This window comes from Chinchilla lanigera, unplaced genomic scaffold, assembly GCF_000276665.1.
Source record: "Chinchilla lanigera isolate Chin_1 unplaced genomic scaffold, ChiLan1.0 scaffold00007, whole genome shotgun sequence".
Taxonomy (NCBI): Eukaryota; Metazoa; Chordata; class Mammalia; order Rodentia; family Chinchillidae; genus Chinchilla; species Chinchilla lanigera.
Genome location: NW_004955408.1, coordinates 30,043,919 through 30,054,334, shown reverse-complemented (window position 1 = coordinate 30,054,334; position 10,416 = coordinate 30,043,919). Strand labels below are relative to the sequence as shown.

The 10,416-nt window shown below is 37.9% G+C and overlaps 1 protein-coding gene across 3 annotated transcripts in view; it reads right to left on the bottom strand.

Moving 5' to 3' along the window:
* Positions 1-319: 319 nt before the first annotated feature.
* LOC102006745 (chromosome unknown open reading frame, human C5orf24) overlaps positions 320-10,416 on the bottom strand; it is a 10,614-nt gene continuing 517 nt past the window's right edge. The window contains exons 2-3 of one of the 3 annotated variants that reach the window (XM_005376468.2): positions 4,250-4,679; positions 320-2,660 (exon numbers count right to left, since the gene is read on the bottom strand). In XM_005376468.2, the coding sequence (XP_005376525.1) occupies positions 2,620-2,660; positions 4,250-4,676 (468 nt within the window). In that variant the 5' untranslated portion in view covers positions 4,677-4,679 and the 3' untranslated portion in view covers positions 320-2,619. Of the gene's footprint in view, positions 4,680-10,036; positions 10,305-10,416 lie in introns of those variants that run through there. The other 2 variants (XM_005376467.2, XM_005376466.2) reach the window with 2 other exon arrangements.

Sequence of the window (10,416 nt, the reverse complement as noted above, 5' to 3'; positions counted from 1 at the left end):
AGTACAGTGAACAGCTGCTTGGGGTAACCCTGGTCACTGAGATTGCTGCACATGCATTTTCTTCTCTAAGAGCCAGTAGCGCAGTAGGTTTTCTGGGATACGTGACATTCTCCAGGGTCTCACCAAAGGAGGGTAACACCAACTGCTGAAAAATCATGTTTTTTTTTTCTTTGATGGACTCTGTATATAGACTTTTTAAGAAAAATAAGAGCAGATTTCAGAATACAAAATTTCAAGAAAAATACACTACAATCATGAAAAAGGTTTCATTTCCCTACTGAAAAGTACTATGCTAAAAAATAAAAGTAGAAAATACAAGTTGGTTTTAAAGTAATGACTTTATTAATAAATATACATCCATATGATGATGTAAATACAAATCATGAACACTACTCCATTCCCACACATAATTGCACATGAGTAGCTCGAGTTCATGGACATAGAAACATACACAGTATCTATTCAGACTTTTTACAGCAGAGGACAGCGTGCTTATCGTCAGTAATTGATAATTGTTTTCTCCATAATTATCTGCAGAAAAAGAAACTGATAACTTGAAGAATCAAAGAATCTGACTCCTTTAAATAACACTTGATTTACTAGAGTATTTAATTTTCAAAAAATTAAATTTTCAAAAAATTAAATACATTACATGTGAGAGCACAGATGTGTCTACTTAGGAGGATGTGGGCAAAGCAAAGGAAAGATTTAGATACATTCCAGAGTTTAGGAGCAAATAGATATGCTATAATAAAACAAAAACAAAATGGATGGCATCAAAATTTTATGTCCAAGGGGAGAAAAATATTTGCAACAACTGTTGTGAATTCTTAAACTTTACTATAAAGAGATAATAAAATTGTACTGCATATAGACAACGACTGACAGAGTAACAGTTACAATACCCCTGAACTGTTTTTAAAGCATCTTAGAAGATAAAGACGTTTATTCATTTATTTTAGCTCATACACGGTAGTTATTCTTACACTGGACGAATCACCTTTAACTTAAGAAATGGATCCAGATTTTTTTTCCTCCTTAATGCAAAGAAACTCTATTTTTATTTCATGAAAATATATATGTAAATTCACACAAACATTGGTTTGGAATGAATAATACCTTGACAAGGTTTCTTCAAAAAGTAAATAAAAAATAGGATTTTTAGTCTAATTAAAACACATTTAAAAAAAGTCCTCAAATATTAAAAATTAATGATACTAATTTTCTTGTAATACATTGTGCCAGTATATTTTTAATACCCAGTGCAAAACTCCAAAGATAGTATCAAAATCATCCCCTACTAAAGATTAGTTATGCAAGGTTATATCTGTCAAAAAATGAAAATTTCATGTGTATTACCCTATTAATATGGTAACAATAAATAAGGCATGTTAAAATACTTCTTAAAGAAAGAATAAAGCAAACTTACTTGAATAGCAGATCATTTTCTGACCCAACAGTTTTATATAGAATAGTGAAACCTATTTTGTGAAGAACAGAATTACACAGTATAAAATTAGCAATTTACCTTTTAAGGAACAATCATACAGTGCAGGGAAAAGGCCAGTTTTCCCCAACTGATTATATTAAAGTATAGGCAACTGTTCAACATGCTATTTCAGTGTTTATCATGACAAGAGACAGTGTTACAAAAGATGCACAATAGAGTCTTCAGATTATATAGAAGTAAAAATATTTTGCATTTTAAGACTTCATTCATATTATCACTTATATATCTTTCTCTTCAGCATGGCACCAGTAAACTGTTCACACGGAGAAAAGTTAAGTGGAATCAGGAGATGTTCACCAGTGTATAAATCTAATATTCCAGGTGCTCATATGAACAGTAAACTCAGCTGTCTAAATGACGTTACCCATCCACAACGGTAGCCATCTGTCCCCCTTGTCTCCTGGGACATAGCTCCTGATAATAAACACTGTGATGAACATATCTCCCTTAGTTCACTATTTCATAAACATGTATACAAAATTTATTATACAATAATACACCTGCTTTATCTTCCGACACACAGCACAGCACCATTGAGTAGATGTGCTGGGGGGCTGGGGGAGAGGAGAAGGGAATGAATGTAGCAAAGGGCAGGGGAGAAATAAGAAGGGTATGTTTAACAAAATCACAAATGAAAGGGCAATGTCAAATGAACTTACTATAAAACATGCAACCAAATTCTGGACAATGGTATGTTATTCTATGGTAGAACAATTAATTAAACAACTGTCTTTAGGAACTAGAAAGTACTCCTAAGAAGCCAACTGCTGAATATCATCTTAAGAAACAGCTAAATGACAGATACAGAAGAAAAACAGATGAACACATGAGTAAGGATGCAAGTATTTGTGTGTGTCAGAAGTTATACTGTTCTGAGAAAATTATTAAGTTTTTTATATATTCTAAGCTTCTGCAAGAAGAAACTCTTGTAGCATTTTAGCTGCCAGAATGTTACAACTGATTATGTAGTTATCCATCACTGTTCACTATGGTTTGTGCAAAGCTAATATTGTTGAGGTCACTGTCTTAGATGCCAGTGCACACACAGTCCCCACATATAATGCAACACCTCTTACTGTAAAGAGCAGCACAAAGTCCAGCTCATTGTGTCAGGCATCACTGGAACACCTGAAGGCTTGCTGCTTTTTTCCTGATAAAAAAGGTATGAAACATGACATCCATTTGCAGAGTTTGCATTAACTGAGAGCAAGCCCAACCAACACAATATGTGCCCTTGTAAAATTTTAATTAATGTAAAAGTTTTGGGTCCTGTAATATTACATTTTAATCTCAAAGGCATTTAATGTCATTATGTACAAACATTGTAACTTTAAAGTTCATTGGAATTTTTCAAATCTGAAGTTTACAATATTTTTTAGAACTCAAAATAAAAGATTAATAAGGAATATTACCTTAGAAAGAGGTTTCTCTGTCCCTAACATACGTATTTGCCCAATATTTGTTTTTGTCTTTTCTATATTGCTTCAAAAGCAAGTATTATTGGGGAGGGGTGTTTTCGATGAAGTAGTCCCCTAGACCCACAATAAGGTTTTTAATCAGACTAGCCAAAAACTTCTTATATGTTTCATGCATAGATGGATTCCTACATTAGTATTTGGGTTCCAAGAGTTAGGAAATTGCATTCGGTTTATAGCAGTTTTACAGTCTACCACTCAATTTGTGTCCTTTGGTAGAATAAACCTGAAATGAAGTGTTAATGCAATGGGACAATTTCTCAGCAAAATTAAAAAACATTCCAAATAAATGAGCAACAGTAATAAATGTTTTAACATAATACTTAAAATTAGTGACTGTAGCTACATGCAGACCTTAAGAATATTTTCTCTACTGAATATGTGATTCTCAGAATGCACTGTATTTCACTAAAAATGTAATGTGCAGTTTTTATAAGACAGTTTAAATTTTTTGTAAATATGAACTGTTTGTAGTGTTTGGTACATATGATTGTAGGTAACTCAAAAATATAAAACCTATTACTGCTGAAAGGCAAACCCTAAGGAATTCTTTTAAGAATAATGGTTAAATCAATTAATGCCATGTAGATCAATAAATAAGCTGCTTGACCTCAGAACACTACAAATAAGTTTTTAACATCTGAAGTCTATGTAAATTCAAACAGCTGTGTCCTGTCTCATGAATGTTGTAAAAACTCACATAGCCATTACCTCAAGTAGTTCTGAATCACTAGTTTGCTTTTTTGCTCCATCCCTTAGATATTACAGGCTTACCTCACAAACTAATACGTATAATGGTTTCAGTTGTTTAGCACATAAAGCATCTATTAAGAATGACTCAAAAGTAGTAATGAACGTAAGACACAACTGTAAGGAAAAGCAAAAATGTCTTAGTTAGGAATTACGTTTGAACCTATGTACAAATATAATGCCACTGCTTGTGCCCTGAGTGCATCTGAAAGCCTATGGCAGCTTCTGAGCAAAAGCAGGGGGCGGGGGAACTCAAACAGAAAAACAAATTTGGAAAGCCCAGGCTATAAAATTATGTCTGTCAAAATCAAACCAAGAAGCTTTGGGATTATTCACAATCTCTTTCTAAACCTGGCCCTCCTCTCCTGCCTCAGTCACTCGCTGGGTGGCTTGACTTCACTGCTGGTTTCCTCTACCCCATGAACTGCTCTACCATGCATCATAGGGTAAGGAAAGGCAGCAGTGCCACAGCCATAACCAAGATCGGCAAGACGGGATAGAGCTTTAATGCTACCTGGAGGTCTCCCTGGGCTGACTTTGTATCCCGCAGCTTTAGTTGTACCCAAAGGTCTGCCTGGACTTGTCTTAAATCCAGCCGCTTTGGTAGTTCCCAGGGGTCTGCCTGTGCTGGTCCGGTATCCTGCTGATTTGGTGGTTCCCGAGGGCCGGCCACGCTTACCAGATCGGTTGAGATTTTTCTTTTTCTTTAGTTCATCTTTTATCTCTATGCTTCTGCCACTTGTAGTCTGCAAGTGTGTTTCATTCAGTGGGTCTTGCCTCTGACAAACCATTGGTTTGTGGCTGACTGTGTGGCTGTATTTACTCTGCTGGGAGGAATATATATCAAACTGATCAGCGGCTCTCATGGCATCTTCACTGAGGCAGGAAGGCTTGCCAGGGCCACAGAATGCTGGATTACTGCTGGCAACAGGATGCATCATTTTCTGTGAGAAAGAAAACACAAATATGCATAAACACACATACACAAATATGTGTCTATCTGTATGACAGCACTTAGTGGGAAAACTATCTTCCAACAACTATGCAGATTTCCTAAGATTAGGCTGATAGGGTGCCAAACCGCTTGTAAACACTTATCAACTGACTCAAGGATCCTTGTTTTTCTCAATTTAATCACGAGTAACAACAAATATCAAGATAATTCAATTATAATACTAATTTATTGGCTATAATATTCTACTACAAGTAGAAAACAAATGTTATGTTGTGTAGGCTTTTCAATTTGAGATTTCTGGGGATTTTTAGACAGGGTCTTGCTCTATAGTTCATGCTGGCCTTGAATTCACTATGTAGCCCAGGCTGTTTTCTGGGCTAACAGCAGTGCTCCTGCCTCAGCCCCCCAAGTGCTGGAATTATAGACATGCACTACTCTGCCTAGCATCTTCAATTTGAGATTATGAAACTCTCAAAGGGTAATAGTAAAGATAAAAACTTTTTAACATTTTTTTCAGTTTGCCATTACAACTTCCTTAGAATGCTCTCTTTAGCCTTTCATTATATTTCTCTTATGTATACTTCTAATCTGACCACAGTTTCCACAAGACAGATGCTCCATCATTATTATAATTTATTATTTAAACAGAACTGAGTTTATGTTTCACTTTATAAAAGATAGTGTGCCAAACAAAGAACCCAACCTCTTGGCCCTCAGTACTGACTCCCTTCAAATTTCCTGTATCTAAACATAAAACTGTACCACTACTAAAGGCAAATAAGGTTACCATTAGCTAAAATGAGAGAACTATATATAAACAGTTAAGACTGATACTATAAAAATATGAGTAGCAACAATAATGAAACACTTCCTATTTCAAAGATGACACACTGAAGATACAACATGGCTTTCTCTCTTGATCACAAATATGGTGTGGCTCTTCTTTGGTTACAGGAGCCTAAATGAACAGTCCAAAGTCTGCTTTGTCAAAAAAAAACAAAAAAAAAATAGGGGCTGAGGGTTAGGCAAGCACAAGGTCATGAGTTCAAGTCCCGTACAGGAAGAAAAACAAATCAAAAAAAAAAACAAAGTCTGCTTTGTTTGTGAAGACATGCTTGTTGATTTTTTTCTCTATAGAAGGAAACTATTAAGGGGCTGGAGATACAGCTCAAGTGATACAGCGATTGCTTGCCTAGCATAGAAGAAAGAAGCCCTGGGTTTGATTTTCAATACAGCAAAAAAACAAAGAACGAATACATTCAAACCACCCCACAGCAAGCCAGCCCTAAATGATCAGATCATTTAGACATACAACAAATGTGTTTTACAGAAACTACATTATATTGCAACAAGGTAACAAAGATAAAGATATGGTTCCAATTCAGATTTAGAAGAGTCACAAAATATAAGTTAAGGTCCAGTCCCAAGTCATTAGATGTTTGCTGGTACTGTTCATACATATACAACTGCATCAAGACCTGAATTATAAAAATAGTTACTCCCAAAGATCACAAACAGGGCCAGGGATATAGCTCAGCGGCACAGCGCCTGCCTGGCAAAAACACAAGCTCCTGAGTTCGATTCCTGGTACCAAAAACAAAACAAAACCAAACCAAAACCAATGTAAATTTATTTCAATTTATAAAAACGAAAGGAAAAGGAGAATGAAGTCACAAAATCAAATTCTGTTTAACTGCTTTTATCAACTGAGAATGAACAGATACAGAGCTCTTGGCTAGCTGATTCAAATTCTTAACTATGGGAAAGAAAAATATCTATAGTGAGAAGCTACTTGTTTATGGCATGAGCCTTACAGACCTGAGGATATAAAATAAGACAGGGCTGAAATAAGTATTAAATGGAATAATTATCTCTCACTTTATAAAGATACTAGGACAACTGTCCTTGTTTTTTGGCGGTACCAGAGATTGAAGGCAAGGCCTTTGCACTAAATTACCTCCCCATATCCCCAGTCCTTTTTTATTTTGAGACAAGTTACTCAGGCTGGATTCAACCTTGTAGTCCTCTTGCCTTGTCTCCTAAGTAGTTTGGACTATAGGGATGTGTAACTTGGCACTTTGCACATTATTTGATGTAATCTTCAGTACCTGCTTATGAGAACCTAATATTATTAGCTCTATTTTATAGATATAGGCAGATTTTATGCAACCTGCCAGGAACACATTAGAAAACAGTAAAGCCAAATAGCAGCATCCCTGGCCTCTACCCACTAGATGCAACAATGCCTCTTCTCTCCCTCTCTAAATGTTTAACCACCAAGTGTTTCTCCAGATACTGCCAAATATACCTGGGGGACAAAATCACACCCTGCCACTCTACCATACTAAAATGAGAGCATTAAGACTCAATTTATTTAAAAAAAAGACTTAATTTATTTATTTCTCTTTTTTGAGACAGGGTTCCACTATGCAGTTCAGGCTGGCCTTGAGCTCATTTTGTAGCCGCAGCTGGCCTCAAACTCTCAAGGATCCTCCTGCCTCAGCCTCCTGAGTGCAGGGATTACAGCTGTGTGTCACCATGCCTGGTTTAAAACTCAACTTAACAATATCCCTGTTTAGAGCTGGGTGTGGTGCAGTACACCTGTAACCCCAGCACTCCAAGGAAGAACACCCTGGGTTTAAAGACAATGCAGGCTACATAAACCAGTTTGCCAGCCTGCACTACACAGCAACGCCCTGTCTCAAAAAAACGAACACAAAACAAAAAATTCCTCTTTAGGTGCCTCATTTCTCAGTACCTGTACTCCGCTCTTGAGTGCAGGTACTCTAATAAATCCTTTTCACATCTCTTTTTTGTATTACCCTTGCCTCTACAAATACCCACAAAGCTTTCCTATGGTAACATATAAAGTCAAATAGGAAAAGCTAATTTTGAGACTTGTGATTAGACCAATCACATCCTTCTCTCCTTCAAGTTATATACTAATTGAGAAATAAATGAATTAAATAGGAATCAAAATAACAGTTTACTGCCAAAAAAGCTGGAGCAGAGACCATACACAAAATAGGTGAAATATACAAACTGTGAAGAAGGCCATAACAGAAAAAGTAGACCATTTTCAATATTATTCAGTTGTGTTTTAGAGACAGGATCTCACTATGTAGTTCAGGTTGGCCTTGAACTCACAGCAATCTTCCTGCCTCAGCTTCCCAAGTGCTCAGATTATAGGCATGAGCCGCCAGGGCCAGCTTAGTACTATTCAGAAATCACCCAGTTGGAACAGTGTTACAAAAAAGGGTAGGAAATACAAGTCCTTTCTCCCACTGCCAGTTAAGGAAAAATGTATTTCTCTCTACAATCTGTTTCAATGTTTTATAGTTTATACTTCATTCAATCCCTATCACTACACTTACCAAAATCTTCCTCTGAACCTTACTTCCTTTACTTCACTTTCTTAGTATAACAGAACATTCATGATCTGTCAGCACTTCAGATACACAGACAGCTTATGTAAGGCTTTTAGAGGCAAAATGTTGCCACATATCCTTTACTCAGACACCAACCCACGCTGAAAAAGAACACACCATTAAAAAATTAGACCTGTGATTTTAAAAAAAAGCATCCCATCTCCAACCCCTTTAATCTCCAGGTATTTGTGCCTTTGATTTATGTTAGATGTGTGTGTGTTTGAAATTTGAAACAGGATCTCATCTTGTAGCCTAACCCTCAAACTTATTAGGTAGCTCAGGCTGGCCTCAAGACACTATCCTCCTGTCTCAGCCTCCCCAGTGCTCAAATTACAGGTGTGTACCACCCCACCCAGCTATGTTTATTTCTGACATAGTTCACATTTATTGGACCAACTCCATGTAAAACACTCTTCTAAACTGGGTGTGCTGGCACATGCCTCTAATCCCAGCACTTTGGAGCTGAGGCAGGTGGAACATGATGAGTTTGAGACCAGCCTGTGCAACAAAGTGAGTTCAAGAGCCGCCTGGACTACATAGTGAGACTGTCTCAAAAAAACAAAACAAAAAAACACTTTTAAGCAGTAGGACACAAATGGAGTAAACCTATTTATTCCAATGGAAAGACAATAAAACACTGACACAAAAAACATTACTAAAGAGTGGATTTTTATCTGTTCTTGAATCTGCTTCCCTGCTACTGCCAAGAAATTAACTAGGGCAATAAGTCGTGTAAATAGCTAATAAAAAGGGCCTAGATCAGTGTCCAGTGCTTGTCTCGGATGCCTGAGGCTCTGGGTTCCATCTCCAGCACTGTGCAAAACAACAACAAAAAGTTAACAAAAGGAAACAGCTAAAATCAATCCTTTCCTACTTTCAGACTTACAAAAGACAGGAATCAGGACCAATAGTTCACTGACAGTACACAGGCAACATTTTTAAGAAAGAATGAAGCTGGGCATGGGGTCGCACACCTGTAATCCCAACACTAGCGAGGTAGAGGCAGGAGGATGGCTGTTGAGTTCGAGACCCATCTGGGCTACACAGTCAGTTCAAGGCCAGCCTGAACTGCATACCAAGACCCTGAAGAAAAGAAAGAAGGCAGGAAGGCAGGAAGGAAGGAAGGAAGGGAGGGAGGGAGGAAGGATAGATGGGAGGGAGGGAGGGAGGAAGGGAATGAGGTGGGCATGGTGGCACATGCCCATGACCCCAGCATTTGCGAGACGTAGGAAAACTGCTTCAAGTTTGAGGCCAACCCGGGCTACAAAAGAAGTTCAAGCCCAGCTCTGAACTACACTGAGATCCTGTCTCAAAAAAAAAAAAAAAAAAAGTTACAAAACAGACTGTGTTGATCACCAAAGGTCAAAGATTATTATCACTGAAAATAAGCGAGTCAACCAAGAGCTTTCATATATTTGGACTCTGACTACATGTGAATTTTAAAATGCTAACTTGTTGTCTCTGCAATTGTTTTACAAATCAATTATTTTCCCTTATCTTGACTGTGGCAGTCCTTACTTTCCACAGAAAAAACTATTTTTAGTAACTTAACTGACCTTCACGAAGCTTTCTAAACAGAGAAAAGCCTTCTTTTCAAGAAACCCAAGTTCTGCTCTTCTTTGAAGATCAAACATCACATAATTCTCAGAGATTTACTACAGGTCATTTAACTTACAAGGATACAGAACCATACAGGATTTTATGGTTCTAAAGAAAGTGCTCTCAAGTTTAATGACTCTGAAGAACCGTCTAGCAAGGCAGCTGCTATACTCTCTGCCCCACCGCGGAAAGTTTCATACCAGGACAGAACATAAATAACAGCCTCCTTTGTCTTCTTTCTACTCCCTAATTGTGCCCCACGGCGCAGTTTCCCTGGTTCCAGAATCCTTAAGACACCAGGCGTTCAAAAATGTATTACCTGTTGTGGGTCCGAAAGCGACTATCAACGTAGATCTTAGCAATGACAACTTTGCTACAGATCCTGAACCACTCTACAGAAAGGGCTGAACCCTCCCAACATCAAAATTCGTGTCCGCAAGCGTCGGAGTCCGCAGGCCACTCCGTCGGGAAGCCAGTCTGCGAGCCGCAGGCTCTTATTTAAAGGGCAGAGTGACCACAGATTTTTGACCTCTCAAAAAAAATTAAGGAGCCGGGCGTGGTGGCGCACGCCTGTAATCCCAGCACTCGGGAGGCTGAGGCAGGAGGATCGTCGCGAGTTCGAGACCAGCCTGGGCTACAAAGTGAGCTCAATGCCACCCTGAACTGCGTAGCGAGACCCTATCTCAAAAAGACAAAAAA